This window comes from Lutra lutra, chromosome 1 (genome assembly GCF_902655055.1).
Source record: "Lutra lutra chromosome 1, mLutLut1.2, whole genome shotgun sequence".
In the NCBI taxonomy this organism is placed as follows: Eukaryota; Metazoa; Chordata; class Mammalia; order Carnivora; family Mustelidae; genus Lutra; species Lutra lutra.
Window position 1 is genome coordinate 204,115,940 of NC_062278.1, and position 27,065 is coordinate 204,143,004.

General features: G+C 44.6%; 1 protein-coding gene across 3 annotated transcripts; it reads right to left on the minus strand.

Moving 5' to 3' along the window:
- Positions 1-273: 273 nt before the first annotated feature.
- Positions 274-25,544, minus strand: RBM5 (RNA binding motif protein 5). Of its 3 annotated transcripts, none has more exons than XM_047693619.1 (25): positions 25,397-25,544; positions 24,005-24,075; positions 22,239-22,404; positions 21,325-21,480; positions 17,970-18,039; positions 17,408-17,481; positions 14,852-14,935; positions 12,737-12,797; positions 12,207-12,272; positions 11,786-11,946; positions 11,250-11,347; positions 10,563-10,650; positions 10,311-10,388; positions 10,155-10,227; positions 9,251-9,336; positions 8,775-8,859; positions 8,468-8,559; positions 5,429-5,590; positions 4,841-4,990; positions 4,687-4,758; positions 3,918-4,097; positions 3,325-3,399; positions 2,262-2,359; positions 2,054-2,183; positions 274-923 (listed from the first exon to the last, which is right to left on the minus strand). In XM_047693619.1, exons 2-25 carry the CDS (start codon positions 24,019-24,021, stop codon positions 798-800), a joined length of 2,448 nt encoding a protein of 815 aa, XP_047549575.1. In that variant the 5' UTR covers positions 24,022-24,075; positions 25,397-25,544; the 3' UTR covers positions 274-797. The 3 variants fall into 3 exon arrangements, with proteins under 3 accessions (XP_047549575.1, XP_047549581.1, XP_047549587.1); XM_047693625.1 differs by lacking the exon at positions 25,397-25,544 and adding an exon at positions 24,628-25,322; XM_047693631.1 differs by lacking the exons at positions 17,408-17,481; positions 22,239-22,404; positions 24,005-24,075; positions 25,397-25,544 and having other exon boundaries at positions 21,325-21,384.
- Between the last annotated feature and the right edge of the window lie 1,521 nt (positions 25,545-27,065).

The window sequence follows — 27,065 nt, forward strand, 5'->3', positions numbered from 1 at the left end:
GGAAACTGGAGGCTCACAAGTGCGCACACTCTCTTTGCTCTTTAGAAAATGGAAGTGGAAAAGCTGACTCAGTTATGACTGAGTTTTCATGAAGAATTTTAAAACATGTTAACACACTCTTGAAGTTAAGAATCTGAACATGATTGGGGTAAGGAAAAAAGCATAAAATACTATTTATAAACAACTTTTAACACACTTATCTCACCATCAGGCTTGACTAGCTCAGACAGGTTCTGCACACCTGGTCACCCGAGAATAAAGAAACACAGACACTCATTTTTCAAGGTATTTCTTTTGTAAAGGAGCCAGATTTGGCAACTAGACTGAAAATCTTCCAAAATTCTGTACAAATGTGTAATATACAAATATACACAAGGCTTTTGCCAAGAAAAGACAGCACAACAAATGACAGAGGCGGCTTTGGTGTCACATACCACCTAGGGCATCTCAACACCCCCTAGGAGTGTGAGGGGCTGACAGACCATGACATGGGCTACACACGTAAAACACACTACATTACACTATGTACACTGAAGTATAAAAGACCCACTGTCCCCTTGGCCAGCTCACAAGCCCTCTGGCAGGAAGGAAGGCCATTCTCCAGACAGTCCATATAAGGAGAACTCCTGTAAGTGGGAGAACCTTGTAGAATGGAGTGGTTCGCCCTAAAAACTATTAATAGCACAAGGCATGCCCTTAAAGAGACAGGTGTTAAGAGTGCATTCAGGAGATGGACCGCTCCTTGTGCTCAGAGGAGCTCCTTGTCATCTTTCCCTCCCTCCCTCTTTCTCTGAGCCTCACTCCATCTCAGTGAACCGAGCAAACATGGCCTTCCGGACAGCATCTTTGTAGGAATCCGCACCCGACAGTCCGTATGCGCTGCCTTTGGCTCCCAGGCCAGCTCCTTTTAGCCGGACTTGAGCCTAGGGGAACAAAATTTCTGTCAGCAGCTGGCAGGGAGGGTGTGGACTGCTCTAACACCTGCTCATACGGGTGACTCCCAACCAAACAGAACCACCCACCAGGGACAGGAGGAAGGAAGTTGGGAGACCCAGGGAAGGTTTAAGGACTGAAGAAACAAAATGCACTATGGAAGACAGGCAGAGAGAGAGACACATCCCCCAACCTTGTCTCCCAGTGCCTCCTCAGCAAGCTTCTGTGCCTAGTGAGGGTCCCAGAGCACTCCACAGAAGCCTAAAAAGGCCTGGTAATTACGGGCACAGATCATAGCAGGACAGCCCGATGTCAGAACTTACTTACACGAGACCAACATGTTCTGGCTGTAACAGTCTGACCTAAGCTGTGTTGCCAGGTCTGAGAGGGATTGGATCACTGGTGGTGCTCTGGTCTAGAAGCCCAGTGGGTGGGGGACCTCTGACCCTGAGACCGTATCTCAATCTGAGCTCTGACCAACTAAAGGATCTCTTATGGATAAAAATCCTACTAAATGATAGTTTATTTTATACATGACCAAGATCACTTAGAAATTAAAGCATAGTATACCTTTAAAAAAAATCCAATCTAAGCTACGTGGATCTGAGTTGGTGTTAAGAGACTATTTCTGGGGGTGCCTGGGTGGCTCAGTGGGTTAAAGCCTCTGCCTTTGACTCAGGTCATGATCCCAGGATCGAGTCCCACATCGGGCTCTCTGTTCGGCAGGGAGCCTGCTTCCCTTCCTCTCTCTCTGCCTGCCTCTCTGCCTACTTGTGATCTTTGTCTGTCAAATAAATAAATAAAATCTTAAAAAAAAAAAAAAGAGACTTTCTGACAAAGGACATATATATACACTTCTCAGAAGATGGCTTTTACCCAAAGATACCAAAAGACCAGAAAAATCAAGTAGGGTACGACTCCCATTCCTCTCAACTGACATCATAAAGCGGGGGGAGGTGGTGACCTAAGGGCAACCTGCAGGGAGCAAGACTCCACTGGCTGGTGACACGGCCTGAGGAGACATGAACCCACCCCTGGGCCCTGGGCTATCTGGGTGCTTCCAGTGGTCTCCTCACTAGAATAAGCTGGCAAACCGCTGAAGCACACTCTCACTGCTTACCTCGATGGGGGCTGTGATGCCTTGACACTTTCGTCCCAAACCGGAGCCTTCCCGCCAACCCATGGCCTGCAGCATCTTGTTGCCAATGTTACTGTGGTCAATGCCATCTTTGGTGGGCTGCTCGTAATTCCTGCCAGTGGCAAACACACAGTTACTTACAACAGCCAGAGCCCCAGCTAATGAAGTGGAAAAGGTGCACAACACGTACACAGTGCCAGCATCAAACTGCTTCTTGCGCTTGGGCTCTGGAGGTTCCGGAATGCCGTACTTCTCCCGTCTTTCTGCAGCTCGATCTCGGTATTTCATCTGTGTGGGAGAACAAACGATGCTAGAGACATTCAGACTGGAATCTGTAACAGCCTAACGCACTCGGACTTCATGATCACCACCCTCAAGGACTTTCCTCATCTGGAGTTTGGCCTCTTAAGATGGTCTGAGATACCAAACATGCTTGTTTCCCTCACTGCACTCAGTCTGATCAACCGTGTGTGGGGCCTGGGGCAGAGCTACACCTGCACCAAGGAGTTTTACTTAATTAGCCACTGTTTGTCAAGCCCTTGGACAGGGCTACTGGGCCATGAGTGCAGCCTAGAGGAGGGCAGAGCTGCCGTTCCTCTCCCCACTTGGGACAGGCCGATCTCCAGGGACAGACGGCACAAAGGAGGCGTTCAGAGACCTGCTCATCAGTCCCTGGGGAGCTGCACCATAAACAGTGGAAAAGAACAGGAAAGCTGAAGCCCTAACTACTGACAGTGTGAACTACAGAATGATTGTGGGGTGAGAAATTTCAAGTAACTCTGCCCACTGGCTCATTTCTAACCCACTGGCCTCTATTTGTATTTTAAACCCGGCTGGCCCTCAACCTGCTTCATGAACGATCCAATGCCTCTCCATTACTGGCCTCACTTTTGCTGCCTTCACCCCAAACCCTGCCCTGCCCGCTGCTTCCTTCCATATCCCTCCAGTAGTCTTATGCCTTGATGTCTCCTGGGCCTAATGGGAAGCCTCTCTCACCGCAGGCCAAACGACATTACGTTCTCCTTACTAAAACCCAGTGTACCTCACCAGCAAGTACCCGGCATTCAGGACTTGTGAGCAGAGCTCACAACCTACATAGAGCCCCCAGGTACGGGCTACATGAGCCACAACGGCCAGGTGACAATATGTGACAAATCCTATCTTGCCCCTGGGACCTGGAACTATGTGCTACAAATAAAAGCTAAAGGAAAATACAAGACACTCCTTCCAGTGGCACAGTAACGCTCATTCACCTCTCTCTCCCTCAGCTCTAAGGCTTCCAGCTCCTGCTCACTCAGCCGGGATCTTCGGTAGATATCCATGTTTTGCTGTACAAGAGATTTGACAGACATCGTAATTAGACCATACTGATCTGCAATGTCTACTTCTTCTTTTTTTTTTTTAAGATTTTATTTATTTCTTTGATAGAGAGAGATCACAAGCAGGCAGAGAGGCAGGCAGAGAGAGAGGAGGAAGCAGGCTCCCCGCTGAGCAGAGAGCCCGATGTGGGGCTCGATCCCAGGACCCTGAGACCATGACCTGAGCCGAAGGCAGCGGCCCAACCCACTGAGCCACCCAGGCGCCCCTGCAATGTCTACTTCTATCAATATCTATATTTATTCTGAGAGTCAAAGCCCATTCAGTATACCACGGCAGGAAAACCAGAGCCTGGTGTATATGGAACCGCCATGCTCCTTGCCATTCTCTGATCTGGAACAGACTGTAGTGCGAACAGCCTTTTAAAGGCAATCACTCCAGGCAGGGACTTGCTGAACCTTCACCACAGTCAGGGCACCCATGTCACCTCCCCTCCCTGCCTCCGACTGGCTCAGAGAAGCACGGCCACCTTGTGAAGGTCTGAGAGCTGCTGGTGCCTGACCAGGGCGTCTCTGTTGGGGAACTGGCGCCGGCAGAGCAGGCAGGCCATCTTCTTCCAGTCGGCCAGCTTCTCCTCCTCGCTCTCGAGTCTCTCCACCAGCTCCTCTTCATTGTCACTGTCACCACTGTAAGCAGCAACCAGACCCCTCTGGGGACAAGAGGGTGGGTCAATGGACACACACAGTGAGGAGCCAGGACTTTGTATCTAGATAGATTAACAGTGTAATTCCAGATGTGCAAGAGCTCCCACTGCCCCTTGCCATGCTTCAACAGTGAACTGCATTTCATTCTACTGGGCACAAAGTCAGGTCCTTAAGGGCGGGGCCTGCCAGCCTCCTGGGACCCAGGAAAAGTTCTTGGATGGTTGCTTCCAAACAACTATGAATGAGAACCCCAAATAAAACAGATCAGAGTAATGGCCCATACAGACCACTACCTATCAAGTAACACGTTTTATTGTCTTAATTTTCTCTTTCCAGATTGTTAAGATGCTCTATTTACAAATGCAATAAAACTCAACTGAGCTTAGGAATTCAGGTTTCATTCAATGCTCCAGCTCACCAGCTCTAACCCAGAAAACAAAGCCCTGGACCAGACTGTATGTGCAGGAGCTGCTCTCAATACCCACTGACAGGAGCATATCCAGTTCTGAGGAGGAATCACAGCCCAGATGAAGCCGAGACTCCCAGTGAGACATGGAGACAAACAGCACAAACACACCGGCAGTCCTCCCTTACCTTGAGAGGATTCTCCTCATCTCCATTCCGCACCAGTTCTGGGATGAGCTGCTGCCTTTCGGCCAACGCTCCCTGGGAAAAAGAGAATTGGTCATAAGCCTCAAGTTTGACTTCAGTTCCCAGCTCGAAGTGCAGCCATTCCTGCTACCGTTACCTTCTTCTCAAACAGAGCAAAGCCAGCATCTGCTGCAGCAGACTCTCTCCTTTCTTCTTCCCTCAAGGAATTAACAGGTTGAAAGCTGTTTTTAAAATTTTCTTTCTGCTTGTTTAAACTCTTAGCCCAGCGTTCCATGTCTTTGGCGATCTAATGCCGAACAACCAGGAGAAAATGATACAGGACTTTAGAGAATGGTGTCTGGCGCCACAGTGAGCAGCCAGTAAGAGTCTCACCTCAATCACATGCTCTGCAACGAACCCCCTGCGCCCTTACTTCCCACCCACAAATTTCTTCATATGACCAGAGTCATGAACGAATATTATGCAAAAGCCTGTGAATCTTCTAGGATATTCTTCCCTCTAAGTATATACACAGGCAATTGACAACGTATGGTAACATTAACAAATTACAAAATGCTCTGCGAACTTAATGTAAGTAAGACATGTGGCCCCGTTTTTAAAACATCCAAATAAAACCGACACAGATGCCGCAACTCAAAAAACCAAACCAAACCAAACCAAAACTAAAACAAAAAAAGCCCAACTGCCCAGAGAGAACTGAGGTCAGGGGGTCGTGGTCTTTCACCTGCTGGGCTGTTTTGCTCTTGGGTTTCTCCTTCTTTTCCTTCCCCTCTTTTGCAGGAGGTAGACCTGTCTGCTGATGGGAGCTGGAGTCTGCGGCTGGCACATACGTCTCCTTCTCTCCATCCCAGTAAAGGTACTGCTGGGTCAAGGAATTGTAGTAGTACTAGAAACAAAGCACAATTAATACAGACTTTCTGCTTTGTACCATTCAAGGATTATTTTGTTAAAAAGGTATGTCAAGGGGTGCCTGGGTGGCTCAGTGGGTTAAAGCCTCTGCCTTCGGCTCAGCTCATGATCCCAGAGTACTGGGATCGAGCCCTGCATCGGGCTTTCTGTTCAGCAGGGAGCCTGCTTCTGCCTCTCTCTCTGCCTACTTGTGATCGCTGTCAAATAAATACATAAATTTTTTAAAAAAGGTATGTGAAGATTGTTTTGTTAAAAAAAACTAAACACAAACACAAAGAAGCTGCTGTATGTGTTGGTGTGGTAAGGATGAAGAACCAGCCAGTGAAGAGGCGTGAAACTTCTTGGGCAAAAGCAGAATATGGTTTCTAAAGAGAGTAGTTCCATTAATCTAATCCCTGGGCCTGAAGGGCACCCGAAGAGCCATATGTCTGACTCCTCTCCACTGACAGACCATTGAAAAAAACAGGTGGCCAAAACAGGTAGTACGGATTTCTTAAAAAAAAAAAAAAAAAAAAAAAAAAAAAAAAAGTTTTTTTTTTTAATTTTATTTGTTTGACAGAGAGAGAGATCACAAGCAGGCAGAGAGGCAGGCAGAGAGAGAGAGAGAGGGAAGCAGGCTCCCCGCCGAGCAGAGAGCCCGGTGCGGGGCTCGATCCCAGGACCTTGAGATCATGACCTGAGCCGAAGGCAGAGGCTTTAACCCACTGAGCCACCCAGGCGCCCCAAAAGTTTTGTTTTGTTTTTTTTTTAAATTATTATTTTTAGTAATCTCTACATCCAGCATGGACTTGAACTCACAACCCTGAGATCAGGAGTCCATGCTCCTTTGACTGGACCAGCCAAGTGCCCCCTTTTCAGGAGCTTTTAGTCACACATCCTCCCTGACAACCAGTTAATAGCTCTTCACCAGGTTCAACTGCCCCAAACCCAAACCCAGGCAACCAAACACAGGGCTGTAAAGAGCCAGCTTGGGAGCCTGAAAGGTGGTAAGTGAAGGAACCGAATCTGATACATGTAGGCAGAACTGCAATGGTGGATAGGTAGCTCCTATCTCTCCTCTTCCTTATTCCCTAGTCATTCACTCTACCTGCTCAGCAGGGACCCATGGGAGATGGTCTGTTATGTCTCTTTTGGGGAAAGTGGCATGGGTCAGACATAGGAGTCACAACGGCTATGGCCACTAAGAACTGCCTGGCTAATGGTCAGCCTTCACAAACAAGAGAGGCAGAACCATGCAAAGTTAGCTTACTCAGGTGGGTCCCTCTCCGCTTCACACCTCACTCTCAGAAACCACAAGCTCTCAATGCCAAGTTCCTGTTAAAAGCACTTATTTTATTATTCTATATATATAGCTTCTGGTCATAGGTAATTGTTTATTTATGGAGTGTTAAAGCTGCCTTTCCTCTTTAAAATAATATACCACTACCCAAAATAAAACATCACCCCAGAGATCTGCTAATTTCTACCCTCATGAATATATCAGGATGCTAAGTAAAAAAGGCTGGACACAAGAGGTCATATGTTATTTGACTCTATTTACATGAAACGCTCGGAAGAGGCAAATTTGTAGAGACAGAAAAGAAATAGCGGTTGCTGGGGTAAAGGGGGACTAAGGAGTGACTGCTAATGGTACAGCGTTTCTTTCTGGGGTGATGAAATGTTTTGGATTACAAACAAACAAACAAACAGCAAGGGGTGCCTGGCTGGCTCAGCTGGTAGAGCATGATCCTGATCTCAGGGTTCTAAGTTCAAGCCCCAAGCTGGGTGTAGAAATTACTTAAAAATAAAACCTAAGGGTGCCTCGGTGGTGCAGTTAGTTAGGCATCCAACTCTTAGTTTCGTCTCAGGTCTGATCTTGGGGTCGTGGGATTGAGCCTCGCGTTTGACTCCATGCTCAGTGGGGAGTTGGCCTGGGTTTCTCTCTTCCTCTCCCTCTGTCCGTCCCTGCTGTGCGTGTGTGTGTGTGTTTATGCACGTACTCTCTTACTGAAATAAATAAATCTTAAAAAAAAAAAAAAAAAAAATCTTAAGGGGGTGCCTGGGTGGCTCAGTTGGTTAGGCATCTGACTCTTGATCTCAGCTCAAGTCCTGATCTCAGGGTCATGAGTTCAAGCCCTGTGTTGGGGTCCACATTGGGTGTGGAGCCTACTTAAACACCGCCCCCAAAAACAAACAAGCAAGCAAAGAGTGAATTTTACCTCAATTTAAAAAAAATACACAAGAAATCACATTTTCACACTCCTATCTAGGTCTTGACATAAAAGTTACAGCCAACCATAAATTTTAACTTGACAAAATAATGGTACCAGAAGTCAGACTAGAGGTTACTGAAGAGGGCTGGTACTGACCAGCAAGTGCTCACCTCAGGGCTGGTATACACATGAATGTGCCTACACGGAAACATTCAAACAAATGTACACCTCAGCTTTGTGTATTTTTCTACATGATCACTGTACATTTTTAACCTTAAAGTTAAACATTAAAATCCTAAAATAGAGGGGCGCCTGGGTGGCTCAGTGGGTTAAAGCCTCTGCCTTCAGCTCAGGTCATGATCCCGGGGTCCTGGGATCGAGCCCCACATCGGGCTCTCTGCTCAGCAGGGAATCTGCTTCCTCTTCTGACTGCCTCTCTGCCTACTTGTAATCTCTGTCTGTCAAATAAATAAATAAAATTTAAAAAAAAAAAATAAAATAAAATCCTAAAATAGAAATTACATCTTGATGGTTCTGAAGAACTTAAAACTAATGTGGATCACTTGCTCCTTTGCAGGAGACACTTCCTGTCATGCCTCATAAATGGACCGAGTGAAACAAAGATATTTCTAGTGAAATGGGGGAGGAGAGCGTGCGCTTACCTGTGAGTTGGGGTCATAGTACAGCCCTGTTGTTGGATCGTAGTAATATCCTGAAGACTCGTCATACTGGTAGGTGGATGTGTCAGGCACTGCTGCAAAAACAAAACCCGGTGCATGGTCATTCCAGGTGAGGAACGCGCTTTCCTTCAACCTCTAAGCCACTGAGATGTGGCAGGCCTTAATGGTTGTCTTCTCTCATATCCCCAAGTGTCCCTCTTGACCCCCACAAAGGGAGAGGAACTCTTACTAGACACAGACAACAACTAGGACCTTCCAACTGTCAACAGCCCCATGAGGTTTGGCTTACCATATTTGGTACCAGGAACTACACCAGTGGGGGAAGCGGCTGGGGCCTGTGTACTTGTGCTAGTGCTAGGCTGTGCTTCCTCAGTCTGGAAAGAACAGCAGCTTCAATATAATTTCAACTGTAAAGCCTCTTAAGAGAACTAAATCACTGCAATCATCCAGGTGGAAGGGCTCCCCGGACAGACACACTGCAGCAATGATCTAAGGCAATCCTTGGACAAAACACATGCTGACAACTTTCTTCCTGAAGGTCAAGTCGAAGCATGCAGAAAGCATACACCCTGTTCGGAATCTTATGCTTTAAATACATACCCCAAATTATTTTATTATCTAATACTACCAGACAGAGAGAAGTACGGTTGGAATGTCTGTGTACTATTCGATCCTGGCTCACACAGCAGGAAAGGATAATACTTGGACAGCAAAACAAAGTTTTCCCCACAGTCACCAGTTCTGTATTTAGGACGACAGGATTACCGGAGAGCTGGGTGGATTGGAGGTCTGATTGTACAGCTGGGGACTCTGGGACACTACGGCCGATGAGGTGGTGGTCACTGCTGTGCCTGATGGTAAACACAGGGGTTAGCAAGGGCCAGGGCACTGAACTCCAAGCCACACATTTTTATCTGTACTGCCCAACCTAGCCTTCCGTCTTTGTCAGTTTGTTTTGTTTTTTTAAAAGATTTACTGATTTTTAGAGGGAGAACTTGGTGGGGAGGCGCGGAGGGGAGGGAGAAGGAGTTTCAAGCATACGCCCAGCTATGTGTGGAGCCCGAAGCAGGCTCCATCTCATGAGATTGAGATCATAACCTGAGCCAAAATCAAGAGCCAGTCACTTAACTGTGCCACCCAGACGCCCCATGTATGAGTCAAGTTCTTAGTAACCTAATTCTTACTAAACATCCTGGAACCTACAACATTATCATTTTTATAATCCTACTAGAATGCTACACACAAAGTTAAATATTCTGCATGATGGAAAGAAGAAGAGAAGAATCCATTACTGGTCTGGGGTTCAGAAAAGATTTACCTATAAGGCTTTAATAATTCTAAAAAAAAAAAAAAAAAACAAAGCAAAGACTTCTTACAATGAGCCGTCTGATTGATGTCTGGGCACCAGACTATAGGACCATACCCTCTGCTCACACAAACCTATGTGGGCACCCATGATTCCAAACACCGCAGCCAAAGGAGATACAAGTTGAATTCTAAGAATAAACATTCATCACAGCATAGTCTCTAAAAGGCTATTATCCATTCCTGATCTTGCCCAGAACCTTCGGCACATGGTGACAACCCTGAAGGTGCACCCTCGGACGCGCCCTATCTCCTAAACCATAGCCGCTTAAACAAAAGCTATAACAGAGATGAAGTTTACTACCTGATGCAGATGATGCATCAGATTCCAATCCTCCAGCTTGCTGCTGATAAAACTGTTGGTAATCCTGTGAGTACTGAAGAAAAGTCCACTGTTAAAGCTGCTATTGTCAGACATGCTCTGGACAGCAGACGTTGGAGGCTGGTTCAGTCTGCCTACCTGAGCATACTGGGCATAGCTGTCCTGGCCTGGCTGCAGGTAACCGTAGTCAACAGCGCCTCCTTCGCCGCTCTGAGACTACAAAATGTCAAAAGAGGACACACAGGTGAGGTTAGTGGACATCAAAGAAAGAAGCCAGGAAGCGCTCCCTAAAACTGCCCTTGGAGAGCTCCTAAGACACCAGAGGAAAGATCCCTTCTGTGACTTTGGGCACCACCACACTACTTGGGAAAAAAAAATCCTCCACCTTACCTGGGTGGATGACCACTGAGCAGCAGCAATGGCCGTACTAGCCACAGAGAAGGCGCTGACCCGGTTACCATCTGGCAGCACCAAGTCTCTGAAACCACAAAAACCCAAGCATGTGGCTCCCAATCTGTCCCCCCACACCGCTAGGGATGAGCAATTCACTCTAGCCTTTGTTGGGAGCTCTCAAGTGCCAGAAAGGCCTCATTTCAGAGCAGGAAGTGGTCCCCACAGGCAATGCCTCACTGGGTAAATGCCTCTGTAACATCACTGCTGTAGTCTGTATCCTGCCATCTAGTAAGGTGTCTGTGGGATGAGTAATCATACTACGAACAGGAAATTTACATCTCTAGACCAAAGCTCACTCTATACAAAGCTGTTAGCATGCTGTTCTGGAAAGGATTATTTCCAGATGGGTTTGCACTACCCTGAAGCTGTTTGCGCAGCACATATTCTCAACCCATCTGTCATGTGTGCCTCTGTCCTGCTCTGAAGTTTTCTGGCAACTGTTTTTTCAGGACAGGAGGGCATATGCTGTAAGAAAAGAGAGACAACTGTCTCCCTCCCGACCTCAGCAACCAGGGAGGATTGTGCTTCAGGGTTGAGAACATGGGCTTAGGGTTCAGTTAGCAAAACATCCCTGGGCAAGTGTGCAAGTACAGCAGTTTAAATAAGGACCATAAAGCCACTCACTTTCTGGCACTTTTTGCAAAATCAACCCCAATAGTTTTGCCGTCAATTTTCAAAGGCGGATGGAGACTCTGCAATATCTGAAGCAGCTGAGAGGCATCCTGAGGAGAATGTCAACAAAGACAGTTGTGTCATGTAATTAAAAATCTCTCCCTATCACCTACTCCATTCAAAGTAGTGCAGGTTTCTATTAAAAAAACAAAACAACTCCACACAGTAATTATTTTTTATGCATATAAAACCTTAAAGAAATAAAAAAATAGCCCTCCTTCTTCCAACACATGAAGGTACCCCATATTATTAAAGAAGTAAATGCTAAACCAATCTGAAACAAAGCAAGAAGAAAAAAGTAAGCTGTGGCTCAAACTTCACTTCTGCCAATTATCTACAGGTATACGCTATTATTTTTACCACTTATCATATGCAGCCTTGAACTCTGGGCTCCAGGAGCCTTCCATATAGTATTACAATTGGATGAACCACATTTGCCTCTGAAAGCCCAGTTTCTTTTAAAAGGAAAGATTCAGTGAGCACCTCACCATTGCAGAAGACAGCTGCACAAACGCGAAGCCTCTGTTCTGCTGGGTCTGTTTGTCTTTTATGAGGCGAATGTTATTGACAGCTAACGACGCGTAGGGTGACAGTGCTGTCATGATGGAATCCACCACAGTGTGCGGGGCTATGTTTCGAAGTATGATTGCTGATGGTGAAAGAGACAAATGACATGTATGTGCATTCCCACCACCAGTGCTTTCCAAGGCAGGCTCAAGGACAAACACAAATCCATTTTGGGAGATTCCTAGTATATTTTGCACTTCGACATGAAGAAGACTCTAAACACCAATCTTTTATGGGACAAACTGAAGCCATCGCTATTCATTAAAAAAGGGTAAGAGAACAAAAACTTCCAACTGAGGTCAGCTTCTACCACAAAGGCCAAACGGGCATAGTGGGACTTACTATCACAGTAGTAATCCACAGACTGAACAGATTCTGTGGTTCCAGGGGGCACTTCCTGTTCAGAGTCTAGAAGGGAAGGAGACAGGGAGACTCAGTAACTTAAGATGAACAAAAAATAAACCAGTGTATTTTTAGTAAAGAAATACATTCAAACCCCAAGTTTCAATTGTAAGTAAATGTAGCACTCATTTTTTAAAAAACCATCTGTGGCTATAATAAAACATGATTAATTTCGATGTGATAAATGTGGAATGCAGAAACTCAGTCAGTGGAGGACTGACATTACCTCGGTACTAAAGAAAAGCAGATGCAGAATGCAAACCAGGTGAGCTGGCTTAATTTTGGGAAATAGAAGTCTCTGCACCCACAATCATCAGAAGCATCTACCCAATGTAAGGTAAGAAAGTCTAAGGAAAATATACGAATTACTTGTTGAAATGCCCTATAATCTATACTTTTCTTCAGGTTCGCAGACATTTCAACTAGTCAGGTTTTTAACGCTTATTCCAAACAGCTGAGTGTGGGCTTACCAAACTTGTCTGCTCCACATCGGAAGCATTTTAGTCTTTTCCTGAAATTGTTAAGGCAGCACTGGAAGAAAAAAAGTTTTCTCTGTAATTATTCCTCATAGCAGGCCAGGCTTACTATTAATTAAGTGGGTTAGAGCAATAGGGCCATGGACAAGTCCCAGTAAGCAAATAAAAAAGCAGAGAGTGATACCGTGTTACCAAGACAAAGGGGCATTCACCTAAAAATTTAAAATTTAAAATGTTTCACTGTGAAATCTCCCAAGAAAAACAAATCTTGACAGATTCTGAAGTACAATTCTATTTTTATCAAGTTGGGGAAAAGCTTCAGTTCACCCTAAAACCCTAGAGCAAACCCTATAGTGGCAAAGTTCTTGTTCTTGTATCAGAAAAGCACTCACTATATGGACCACTCTATATACACAAACACGATATAAATGGAGTACTGTCTAGTCCCCTCCCGGACACACACATGCAGGACAAGGAATCCAAGTACTCTCAGAATGTCAACGGCAACACCCAAGCTCAAAATGGTGCACTGGTGGGGCAGGTGGGTGGTTCAGCTGGTTAAGTGTCTGACTCTCGGTTTTTTTTTTTTTAAGATTTTATTTTTATTTATTTGACAGACAGAGGTCACAAGTAGGCGGAGAGGTAGGCAGAGAGAGAGGAGGAAGCAGGCTCCCTACTGAGCAGAGAGCCCAATGCAGGGCTCCATCCCAGGACACTGGGATCATGACCTGAGCCGAAGGCAGAGGCTTTAACCAGCTGAGCCACCCAGGCGCCCCTGACTCTCGGTTTCTGCTCAGGTTGTGATCTCAGGGCTGTGGGATCAAGCCCTGTGTCAGGCTCCCCAGTCAGTGCGGAGTCTGCTTGAGATTCTGCCCCACCCACTCACTCACTTCTTGCATGCGTGGTCTCTCAAATCAATTGATCCTTTTTTTAAATGTATATTCTTGGTATTTTATTTTATTTTAAAATTTTTTTTTATATCATTTATTTATTTGACAGACAGTGAGCACAAGCAGGGGGACCAGCAGAGTGGTAGGGAAGAAGCAGGAAGCCCGATGCGGGGCTCGATTCCAGGACTCTGGGATCAAGACCTGAGCCAAAGGCAGACACCCAACTGACTGAGCCACTGAAGTGCCCTCAGTGATCAACTTTTTTTTTTTTTTTAAAGATTTTTATTTAGTTATTTGACAGACTGAGATCACAAGTAGGTAGAGAGGCAGGCAGAGAGAGAGGAGGAAGCAGGCTCCCTGCTGAGCGGAGAGCCCGATGTGGGGCTTGATCTCAGGACCCTGGGATCATGACCTGAGCTGAAGGTAGAGGCTTTAACCCACTGAGCCACCCAGGCGCCCCCTCAGTGATCAACCTTTACCAAGAAAATAAAAAGACTGCACTGGTGACAGGACCATAATGTTATTTCTTTTATTTCTGTTACTTTTTTTTTTTTTTTTTAAGATTTTACTTATTTGACAGAGAGAGATCACAAGTAGGCAGAGAGGCAGGCAGAGAGAGGGGGAAAGAAGGCTCCCCGCTGAGCAGAGAGCCAGATGCGGGGCTCGATCCCAGGACCCTGAGATCATGACCCAAGCCGAAGGCAGAGGTCTAACCCACCGAGCCACCCAAGCGCCCCAAATTTCTGTTACTTTTTAAAGTAAGCTCTATGCTCAACATGGGGCTAGAACTCATAACCCTGTGGTCAGGAGTTGCATGCTCTACTGACTCAGCCAGCCAGGTTCCCAACACGACTAACTACAACAGATTTTTCATAACTTGAGCAGGGTCAGAAGGATTTGGTTAATGTAATTAAGAGACTATGCCACAAGTTGAGACCTCTAGAAATCAAGAAACAGTAAAGTGGAACAAACCTAAAATCCTAAATGAAATACTGAGCTTAGAACCTGGATCTGAATAAATAAAATTACTAGTGTTCTAGGGACTCTAGTATTTCTAGTATCTACACAGGAGGACCCAAAGAAAGTCACAAAGCAGGAAAATATCCCTATGATAAAAGTTGGCTATTGTATACTTTCTAGTTTCCTTGTTCGGACAGACAAAGAAAAAAACAACAAAACCCGAAGGATTTTTGTCTATTTGGTAAGAATACATGCTTACCTTGTTACAAAGCCAATCTTCAAACTTAGGTCTGGGATTGCTATAATGCATTGCAATGTGCTTTCCTTGAATCACCAACTTTTTCTGTAAAAAAAAGAAGTAATTAGTTATTCCCATTGTGAGGAACATGTGTCCATTTTCCCAGGGCAGAGCACACTTCGGAAAAATCAGTGCTCTGGAATTAAATGGACAACATACGGGGAGGACCAACCACCGCCACCTATACTCTGCCCATCCAATCCTTCAGATAGGCAGTAAGAGAATGGGATGCGGAGTAAAGGTAAATGGAGTCAGGGAGTGCTGAGAAAGCTGCCAAACTCTAACCGCTGACATGCACCAGGCCGTGTCTCCAGCAGAGACAGAAGTCCTAACATTCAGCATTGCCAGGCTGCCTGAGAGTGACAGTCTATTTCAAAAAGCAGAAGACACAACTCTCCCAGTTCTGAGATTGCCTCCTACTTTATTAGCCTCAGCATGGTGTCCTCGGGCTTCGCTTCACTTTTCCCCCAGTCCCCCGTCTTTATGCAAAGTAAAAGCTTTTCTATTTTCCCTTTCCCCAACTCCTGCGTCAGGATGTGTCCTCTGGGGGACGAGGGGAGGGGAGCTCAGCTTTAAAGGGAATCTGGTTACAACTCTTTCTTTGGAGGGCCTATTCTGAATGCCATCGACTCTAAAGCAGCTAAATGAGATTTCTTCCTGCCAACTGAAACCATGTTATGTCCTAGGTGACGGATGTGTTTTTCCCTGAAATACATGGTACTCTCTTCAAGATGAGTAACCAGGAGCCAATGAAGTTTCTTCAGGGGGGTCGGAAGAGTTCGTAAATGTATTCACCGCCTTTCCCTTCAAGTCAACCATGTGACTAAAAGGGACGCAACTTAGGTCAAAACTCCAAGCTCAATCAGTCTAGCCAAGAGTATGCCCAGCACCTGCCCCCAAAGAGCCTTCATTTAACAGGAGCACCTTTTCTTTTGCTTTTTATGGGGCGGCAAAGAGGGGAGGGAGCGGGGTGCTCTGACACTATCAGAACAGATCTGAGGAGGTGGTTAGATATCCAGATTTTTAAAAGGAGTCTAACCCCTCTAAATATACATACTGTTGAGCAATTTGGTTCTCGCAAATCCTGGAAGAGTTAAGACATGCTGTGAATGTTGTCTCTGCAATATCTAAAGGCAAGACTGCATGTCTGGCCAAGAGGGAAAGAGCTGAAGGGCCATCCACTCACTGTGTTGTACAGAAACAAAAATGAAGCTGGGAGATATGTCAACAGATCATCCCAGTAGGAGGGGTATGTGCTGAGGGAGACTCCAAACTATCACTGAGTCCCTAATCCTATTGGCCTTTTATTTCTGGAGTGAATTTGAACTGTAATGAAATATTACACATGAACTTAGCTTTGTATACATTAAAATTGTGGAGATTTTTAAATGTCTTGTGGGTTTTAATTTCCTTGGAGTTTTAAACTCCCAGGCAAGCCATTCTGATACAGCCACCGCATCAAAAGATGCTGTCATGTCAAGAAAGCAGACTCACATGAAGCCTGGGTGTAGGTTCTGAATTTACTAGGATGGTGTCCATGGTATGAAATGAATGAAGCTCTACTTCTGTAAGATGAGGCTGCCACCTCTGGGTTAAGAAAATGAGAGGCTTAAAAAAAAAATCTAACAAATCATTCAATCAAAATGATACCCTCATTAGTGAGTCTCTGTTATAAATGGCCATATATTACCAAAGAATATAACTTATTTATGCATGATAAATCATAAAATGCTGCAGAAAAGCAACATAAGGAATTAAGCAAACTTCCCAGAATGCACTTGGTTAAGGCATTCAATACTGTGGAGTTCTGGCAAAAAATGTTATTTAAGTGCCAAGTACTGGACGTTAACTTGACAAACTGTAGAACACTTCAGTTAATGCTACATCAAAGAACCATCAATGATCTGCTTTGAAAGGAATATAAAAGGCATTCTCAGGGAGATTAGAATGTTAATGCCACTTTAACTAGATTAGACAGCAGCAGGACACCAGCTCCCAAGCTAATCTCATCAGACTTATTGTTCATAAATTCCAAGAGGTCCTTAAATAGTCCTTGAAGACCCAAAGGAGCAGTTATGCCTCCTGGAGGCTTGTGGTCTCCAAGCAGAAATAAGGAATACCTTCAAAATGCCTGTAGCAAACTTCTGTGTTCTCTTCACTGTCAAATCGAGAGTTGGCTATTTTAAGATTACTCTCAATGACATAATGAATAGGAACATAAGCAGAAGTGGAAGAGGGAATGTCAAGATGTTCTGGCACTCACCAGACAGGTATTCAGTGATTAACAAAGCCCTGCCAGGCAGCCATGTTTAAAGGCAGAGCAAATTCTATAGTGCAGTCCTTGCCGCTGTATGTACCCTAATAGTATCAATTTTAATATATACAAAGCTTTTCTTTTAAAAAAAATCACTCCTTTGGAACAAACCACTCCTTTAACCTTTTTGTTTTGTTTTGTTTTTTGTATTGTACAGACTTGTTCCATTTTCATGAATATCTAGACTTGGTGAGTGAAGCAACCTGATTGGCTTCCATCCAGCTGGTAGCATCTTGCAAGTGATAAAACTCCACGAAGGCGAAACCACGGCTTACACCTAGAGACAGCATTCAGATATAGACGGGATACTCGTGTTAGTCAGTTCCTTTATAACAGGTGAATCTCTCTCCCACTGCTTCAACACTGCGTGACAAAGCCAATTGGGAAGCAGCTTTACAAATGTGACTTGACTTGGGGATCTTCTTGATACTTTGCCATGGCAAGGAACCAAGCCGCCTGAACTAAGTGCCACTCGATTTGATTCCACGCTTAAAACGTAACCATGCAACCGACTACAAACAGTCAAACAAGGAGTTTATAAATCACTACTTACCGAAGGAAAAAAAAGCCCCTAAAACCAAAGTTTTTAAAAAGGTCCTCAGGTGCTCTCTAATATCGTTTTCAAAGAGTCACATTCCTTAGCCATGGCAAACCTTTCATTCTGAATTCATGTGCTTGAAGACTGGGGGAATCAGGATGGTCTTTAGGGGCTGAAGTGGGAATGGGGAAGAGAGCCAGAACAGCCGGAACTAAGCAAGCTCTCACCTGTTTTCCTTTTCATCAACCTCACGTCCGCAGGCTGGGGGCCTTCGAAGGACTCCATCATTTCTCGAATCTGCAGAGTTTTATACATTTATAGTTAAAGCTTCAGCCATAAACTATTCCACACCAAAGAAAGTTCAAGGACCAGGAACTGCAACAAATGCTTAATCAAGCAAGTTTTTAACTTCTATCACCAAAATTTAATCATTCTAAAATGATAATAATAATAATAATAAAAATAAAGAATATTTCTCCAAGAAATGAATGTATTTTTACAGCCTTGAAGGCATTCGTTATATGCTGCCTGGGAATTTCTTTCAGGTAACAACTATTTATGTTATGATAAACAGTCTCACAGGGGTGCCTGATGGCTCAGTCTGTTAAGCATCTGACTCCTGATTTCAGCTCAGGTCATGACCTCAGGATCATGAGACTGAGTGAGCCCTGTGTTGGGTTCTGTACTTGGTCGGGAGTCAATCAATACTTGTGGTGCTTCCTAGTCATTTGCGGACATATGCGGAGGAGGGAAAGCCTTGAGTTGCTTGATGCACACGTCTGAGACCGAGGCAATACTTTGCCTTGTTTCAGTTTTTTTTTTTTTTTTTAGAGATCTTATTTATTTATTTGACAGACAGAGATCACAAGCAGGCAGAGAGAGAGGAAGGGAAGCAGGCTCCCTGCTAAGCAGAGAGCCAGTGCAGGGCTGGATCCCAGGCAGAGGCTTTAACCCACTGAGCCACCCAGGCGCCCTTTGTTTCCGTTTCCATAATGCAAACAAGTGTCCTTTTCACAGTCTATTTACTGGCAAGTTTTTCATTTTCATTACTTTTTGTTAGTGATTTCACTATTATTATTTTTTAAAGTAAGCTCTATGTCCAACAGGGGGCTTGGATTCATGGCCCTTAGATCAAGAGCTGATTGCTCTACTGAGCCAGCCAGGCACCCCAGCGATTTCTCTATTTAAAATGGCTCTCCAGGGGCGCCTGGGTGGCTCAGTGGGTTAAAGCCGCTGCCTTCGGCTCAGGTCATGATCCCAGGGCCCTGGGATCGAGCCCCCGGGCTCTCTGCTCAGCGGGGAGCCTGCTTCCCTTCCTTTCTCTCTGCCTGCCTCTCTGCCTACTTGTGATCTGTCAAATAAATAAATAAAATCTTAAAAAAAAAAATAAATAAAATAAAATAAAATGGCTCTCCAAGTGTAGTGCTCAAATTCTATCTAGTGTTAAGCACAAGGAGGCTGTGATGTCCCCCAGAGAGAAAATACATATTGTTGGATAAGCTTCATTCAGAAATGAATTATAATGTTGCTGGATGTGAGTTCAAGGTTAAGGAATCAACACTATATACTAAATAAGGCATCTCTAAACCAAAATGCACCTAAAACAAGGTTATGTATTGATCTGCTGATGAAAATGGTTGTGACCAGAAGTTCACAGGAACCTAACTTTGTTTTTTTCCTAGGAGTGATGGTTCAATATTCAGTATTCTATTTGCAGTGGCTTTACAGACCATAACCACCACCAATAAAAACAATTAACTATGTCTATTTTCTCCACAGAGTAGGAGAAGTTCAACACTGAGCCAGACCCCATCATGTGACTCAGGTCTATGCTTACTAACATAGTAACTGAAAAGTTAGTCATCAGAGTAACTAAGACAGTTACTATAAAAGTAGTGTAACAGCACATACAGTAACATAGTAACTAAAGATAGTTACTCTAAGAGTTCCGTATCAGGGGGAGGGCTAAACTAAAAAACCCCAAACAATGAATAGGATGAACTGAAGTTCAGGAGATTAAATACTATATAAAATTTAAAAATGTTTTAAGGACCTCAACGAGTGATTTTGCTTAGAATACTGCACAATTTGGGAAACTCAGAAATTCTGCTTTGAAAACCAGCCCTCTTATGGTAGGCACTTTTATTTCCCTGAAGAAGCCTAAAATACAAAAGCATTAAATCTTATTTCACTGCCAGGAGGGAGGCCCCCAAAAGTCCGCGAGGGCACTGCTTCCCTATGCCATGCACTTCCTCTGCAAACTCCCAGGGCCTAGGCCAGCAGACTACATAAGTGAACAACCTGTTTAACAAGCAAACTTTCTTGAATTGACTTCTCCTGTAGGAATTCCTGCATCTCCTATTCCACATGCTCACTGCTGCCCCTACTTGAGCTCAGCGGTCTTCCCTGTTCTCCCACTACCGCTCTTTCCCTCCAACATTCTAACCTATACAATTCTTTTGCTACTAGACAAAGCCCTAAGAAACTCCTTTTATACTTATCTGGGCTCTAAATGATCCTAGCACATGGACTCAACAGCACTTTCCCACCTGCGTCTCTCCTGCCAAAAGCCTTTAAATTCAACTGAATGAACCTGGTTGACAGGTCCTGTCTACATTCAGTATCTTTCTATTCCTAAGTTTGCTTGTGTGATCCCACTGCCTGGAGGGCCAGTCTACCACACCTTTCCCCTAGTTCTCCAAACATTACTATCCCTTAAAAATCAGCTCAACTAAGATCTCCCTAGAACCCTTCTTTACCCTCCACTAGTAAAAACCTCCCTTAAAGAAGCTTCCAGAAACAGTCCTTTTTTAAAAAGTAATCTCTATTCCCAAGGTGGGATTTGAACTTACAACCCCAAGATCAAGAGTGGCATGCTCTACCAACAGCCAGTCAGGCGCCCCCCACCCCTTTCCCCAGAGACATTCGGCAGAACCTCTTTCAATACCAATTCACATAGTAGATCAGGAAGGCCTCACATGATGAAGCCTTCAAGCAGAAAAAGGCACACTGGTAGAATGACAAACATGTCCAAAGTGGCTACAGGGGAGGCAAGTGATGGATGTAGATGGAAGAAGTGGGTGAGGGCCAGAGATGAGATTGGCACTGGAAATGAGGTAGAGCCCAGTATACCAAGCCACTAGCTGGCCAGTCTGAGGTGTGGGGAGTCAGGGAATGGCCTCTTTTTTGACAGGCTTCTCAGGTTTCAGATGGATAGTATTTAATCAAATCAAAGGGTAGCCAGATCATGAAGAAAATGTTTTCACTGATACATCCTCACAAAGTAAGTAACCAGTTAAATAAAAATGTACTGATTACCTTCTATGGGCTACTGAAGGAAAAAGATCTGCTCCCTGTAGTTAAGGAATTTCTGAAAACTCAACTCTGTGTTGAACTTCAAAGCCTAAATGCTAAAGATAATTTACCTCTGAACCAAGCTGAAAAGAACTCCATCCTAAAGACAGAAATATATTTCACTGCCTGAGATTTTAACTTGAGGTAAAACAACAGTGAGAACATGGTAGAAGCCCCAAATCTGCTGTGCCCACTGGACTGCTCGTTAGAACTGCTGTTTCCCCTTACATCGCTCTCTGTGATGGTGATGGGAAGGCCTCGCAGCATGATGGTCTTACTCTCCCTCTCATCACTGATATCATGTCTGTAGTCATGCTCGCCATAGTCACCATCTGAATGGTAGCCGTCTTCGGATCGGTCACTATTCCTTCTTTCACGTTCTCTCTGATTTACAATAAACAAAATGACAATTAAAATAACACTGGGTTTAGACCCTTTGAGTAGACGCCCTCTACTCCTAGGAATTTATCTTTAGGAACAACGGAGAGGGTAAGGGAACTCCATGATGATGTTCACTGTACTGTTTCTAGAACTGGTGGCCAGGGGGTGGAAGTGGGGGTGGGGGAGAAGGGCCATAACCATTTAGTTCAGGAAGAATGGTTTAACAACTCACTGTACAGTACATTACCACACAATATATGTTATATATGAAGATTATATGCATGGAAAAAATAAAAAACCCTGCAAAATTACATGGGAAGCATAATTACTTCTAAACAACAAAGCTATAGTCACATATAAAAAGGAATGAGAAATGACTATGCTGACTAAAACTACAACTTTTAGAAGCAGCAGCTGAGACCCAGGGTTGGTATATTATTATACTCCAATTGCCTCATCTTTAAAATGGGAAGACACCTACCATAAGGGATTAATTAAGTTCACATAAGTCATGCTCAAAAGAGTGCCTGGTGTATGATGAGCCCTATGTAAACCCTGGCCAATATTTCTATTACCATCGGCTCAGTTTGTCTTTGAGGATTAGAGTCACCTCAACAGATTTTAGAATAACAGAGGGTTTGAATACAATACTCAAGAGGGGAGTTCCACACTTGATATACTTATTACATTTCCAGAATCTTAGAAGCTTTTGCATGCAATTCATAACTTTAACTACACCATACCAGTTGCTGACCACTCACCTCTGGGCTGTCATAGTCTCGGTAGTCGTCATATCTGTCGCCCCTCCGATCATCACTAGATCTTTTGTAATCTGAGTCCCTCCGCCTGCTTCTGGATTCACGTTCATCCCGGTCATCCCTGTCTATGATGGAACCGTATCTTCCACTACGCTCTGTTCTACTCACTCTGCCAGGGAAATAATTTTCATTTACTCTAAGGTAAATCACACTTCATACCTTTACAAAATACAGTTGAAGAACATCTCCCCCACCACCCCCCACACTCAGTGTATAAGATATCCAAATAGTTTGACATATCCCTTAAAACTTATCACCAAACTCCAGTTTATAAACACTAGGAAAACATCTACATCCCTGAAGGCAGAGATAATTTTCAGGAAATCATGCTATATCTGATGATATGACTATCACATGTTTGGGCTTAATTTTTTTTTTTTTTAAAGGTCAGGCTGTCCAAGTTCGTCCCATGTATTCCAAAGACTGCAGTCTACATATATCACCCCTTTTATCCCTGATTCAGATCTTAGTGATCAAAAATAGGAAGAGAGCAATTTTTAGCATTTCACCCAATTTCAAAGGAGAGTATGTTCTGACTCATCTACTCTCAAAGGTATCACACTACTGGGAAATGGACCAACTAACCTGGATGAGTTAAATTAATTTTTTTTCTTCATCAGACAGTTAACCAAATTCATTTGTTAGACATAACCAGCACAAGCAGAGAATAGCATTTCCTATAACATCTGGTTTACTTTTGGTTACTGGATAGCCCTGGGCCTCATAGGAAAGTCTAGTATCAAGAGCATAAACCCATTTGACTACAGATACAGTTCTTCCATAAATTGTTTACCAGGTTCATAAAACTACTGTGTAAGGACAAGACAAAGGAAAGGCTTAGAAGGGCCTCATTTAGAGTATACAAATTTATCAAAAAGACACCAATGAAACAAGTAGTCTAGAACTACTTCATAATGTGAAGTATGAGGATGAGAAACCCTAAAAGGGCAAATGTTAATTTAGTAAGTTACTTGGAACCACAGACTGCTAACACAGCATTAAAATAATGACATCGTGTGACATGAGCATCTCCTGAGTCTCTCTGGGCCATTGATTTGATCCATCCCTAGGATAAGACGCAACACTAAGTAGGAAGGTGGCTGAAAAAGGTCGTGTATGTAAACCAAATAGTCTGAGTGGAAGGATCCATATGACATGGCAGCCAAATGCTCTCATCTTAATTCTCAACTAATTCTTTAGTAACTTTTCATTGACTTTCCATGTAACCCACGACAGGTCCAAAACTTCTATAAATCTGGATAATCTTACCACAGAAGCGACAACAACAAGAAGCAGCATTCACGGACTGCTTGCTACAGCCAGCTACTGGGTAAAGTGGCAGACTTGTATGACATCTCCTGGCTTCTGCATAGGCTGTTTTCCACACTGGGAACCCTCAGCGACCCACTCCCTCCTTTGCTTAATTCTTACTTACTTCTTACTTACCTTAGAGAGTATTTTCCCCAGGAAAACACATGCTTCCTATGTGTTCTAACAGCACCCCTGACTTCTATTACATAGCATAGTTCACACAGTACTTTACTTCTCTCACTAAACTGCAAGCTTGTAAGAGCAAGGCTCATGAAGGTATTAACAGCAATGCCTGGCACAAAACAGACACTCAAGTATTTGTTTGATCAACAATTTCTAAAAATCAGTTCACTCTTAATGAAATGTTGAGATCAAAGACATGCATAGTAGTAACTTACCGTTTGTCTGAACCCATTGTCCTACTGAAGATGTAGCACACTGTCCCAAAATGTTCAAATTTTGTCTTTTTCTAGGAAACAAGAGAGATTGGCTGCTGAAAATTTGAGAGATCACTTAAGTCAATCTTTCTATAAGTTAGGATACTACTGAGGTTGGAATTTCATCAACTATTAACACGGATTATCCAAGGTGGGAGCAGGTAGGTGGGGGAGGGAGATCAACTGTCAACATAAGAATCATTTGTTAAAAGTGAGCATAGCAGGAAGATGAAGCTACTTTAAAATATCAGATTCCCTATTCAATAACAAACTCATAAAAGGATGCAAGCAGAAGATTCCTTCCCTTCTACTTTAGGATTACAAAGCAAAAAAGGGCAGAGATCCAATTAGCTCCCTTGTTCTAATCAAAGCAACTCCAGTGGGGTAGTTGGCCGTGAAAACATGGATCAAAGGGTCTCTATTAACACAAGGAGCAACATACAATTCAAAATCTTCTGATGAAAAGTTTAAATCATTTAGAAGCCGGGATGCTCCGCTGATTGAAATCTACTCTATTTATAACGCAACGGCTGACCCTAAGCTCCACACGACTTAATTCCTCAGTAACAATAACCACCACTAACCCTTGAGGCTGCCAGCTGGGCCCCGCAGCGCCTCGGCGGTGATAAAACAACACACAGCTAGACCGCGTTCAATTCGTGCGAGGTCTGAGAAACTAGTTTCAGCCGTCCCTGGCGCCTGCCTGTTCCAGGGGAGGTGCTCAACGAACATTTGCTGAATTAATAAATGGAAGAGAACCACCTGGGAGAAATAAGGCCTGGGCAAAATCTCTAATGCCGCCCCTCGTCGCCCCGTCAGTGCCTGGACCCACCTCCGTGGGGTGCTGCGGCCGAGATGGCGGCGCCACAGCCTGCGCGACCGACTCGAGCGTCCGACTTTCCCTTTCTGCCTGCACACACCCCTCCCGGCCCCCAAGAGGCTCCCCGGTCTGCAGATCAGCCTTCACCGAACAACCTTCCGGAGAGGGCGGATTCGGATTCAGATGCAGCTGCGGGGCGATGGCTGCTAGAAACTGCCGGTCGCCCCTGAGAAGTACCCGAGGGACAGGCGACGGCTCCACGTTCAGTTGGGCTGTGGAGTCGGAGACGCGTCCCGGCAGAGGCACAGTAAAGAACCCGAAAGAAGCGGGCCTCGGGTGGGGCAGGAGGACGCCCTCTGAAAGCTGACAGCGCAGGCGGCGAGGAGGGGCGCGGCCTTCCAATGCCTCCGGTAGTTTACTCGAGAGATGCGGCAGGGGCTGATCGGCCGCCGCCCGCGGCTGTCAGGGAGGCTGCACAAGGCCTGCCTCAAAAGCAAGAGCCGTGGGCCGTTACAAGCGGCTGCCGCACTTACCCCCAGGAGAGACCAAAGTGGCAGAAGTAGCGGTTTTGCGCCCCAGAATATCCAACAGGATACGGCCGCCTCACAAAATGGCGCCTCGGTCGACGGCCGTCTCCTACCCACAGTACCTCGCGCCTGTCCCCTCCCCCACACCACCCGCCTCCCGAGGAGGCATCCAATCCGCGACGGTGTCTGGCTGCGCAAGGACTGCTGGGAAGTGTGGTCGCTAAGGCATCCTGTCACTCACTACGCCCTGTGTTAATTTCCTGCGTATTTCTTTTCTTTTCTTGTTTTTTTTTCAAAACCAAGGGCGAAGTTGCCAGTCTGCCATTTGCAGACCCTGATTAGATCTCTTATCTTTATTGGCAATTCTTTGTCTTTGCTACAAAGGCTTTAGAGAGCACAGTTTGCTTTCACTGATAAATGTAGAATATCACGTTTAATCTGGTTTTAAAAGAACTCACGTTAGTTGACTGATTATTGTATCTTGACTCCAGATTGTTGGGCTAGACGCTTTATAAATATTTATCTTCATTTTCGTAATCGATGAGGCGGCTATTAAACCTACTTTGCAGGTGAGGAAAATGAAGTTTATGGAAACTAAGACTTTTTAAAATTATATTTTTAAGTAACCTCGATACCAAACATGGGGCTGGAACTGACGATTCCTAAGATCAAGAGTGGTATGCTCTACTGAGCCAGCCAGTCGCCTCCAAATTAAGAGAATTCTTTTTTTTTTAAATTTTTTTAAATTTTTTAAAAAGATTTTTATTTATTTATTTGACAGACAAAGATGACAAGTAGGCAGAGAGGCAGGCAGAGAGAGAGAAGGAAGCAGGCTCCCTGCTGAGCAGAGAACCCGATGTGGGGCTCAATCCCAGGACCCTGGGATCATGACCTGAGCCGAAGGCAGAGGCTTTAACCCACTGAGCCACCCAGACACCCCAAGAATTCTTTTTTTTTTTTTAAATAAGCTTGTGTGTGTGTGTGTGTGTGTATTTTAAAGATTTTATTTATTTATTTATTTGACAGAGAGATAGCACAAGTAGGCAGAGTGGCCAGCAGAGGGAGAGGGAGAAGCAGGCTCTCTGAGCCCGATGTGGGGCTTGATCCCAGGACTCTGGCATCATGACCTGAGCTGAAGGCAGATGCTTAAACCACCGAGCCACGCAGGTGCCCAAATTAAGAGAATTCTTGAAGAATGGTCTTCAGAGTGTCATTGGATTGATATTCTCTAGTCTAAGGCAAAGACTCAGGAGTCATTTTCCAGGGTTAATTTAACAGTACTTGGGACATCTAATAGCATCTCAAAGTTGCAGCCAAAACTCAACCTTATCTCCTTCACAGTCTTCCTCAGCTCAGAAATGGTGACTCCCTACTTCCAGTTACTCAGGACAAAACCCCTGGAGTCATAGAGGACTTTTTTTCCTTGTACCCAATCTGTCTGTAAATCCTGTTGACTCTATCTTCAAAATGTATCTAGGATCTGTCCACTTCTAGCTCCCTCAATTGCTGTTCATCTAGTCAAAGCTATCATCACTGCCCTTGTTTGAAAGACAGTACTTCACACGGAGTGCATAGTAGTGGAACTGGGATTTGAATTAATAAACTTGATTTCAGAGTCCATGCCCTCAACTACTAGAATGTAAACTCCAGAAGGGTAGGGATTTATGCCTCTTTA

Excerpts from the sequence above, each read along its gene's own strand:
- RBM5 (XM_047693619.1), bottom strand. Across the intron at positions 12,273-12,736 it reads ATGTGGAGCAGACAAGTTTG|ACTCTGAACAGGAAGTGCCC; the intron begins GTAAGCCCACAC and ends CTTCCCTTCTAG. Across the intron at positions 4,991-5,428 it reads AGAGCAAAACAGCCCAGCAG|ATCGCCAAAGACATGGAACG; the intron begins GTGAAAGACCAC and ends GTTCGGCATTAG.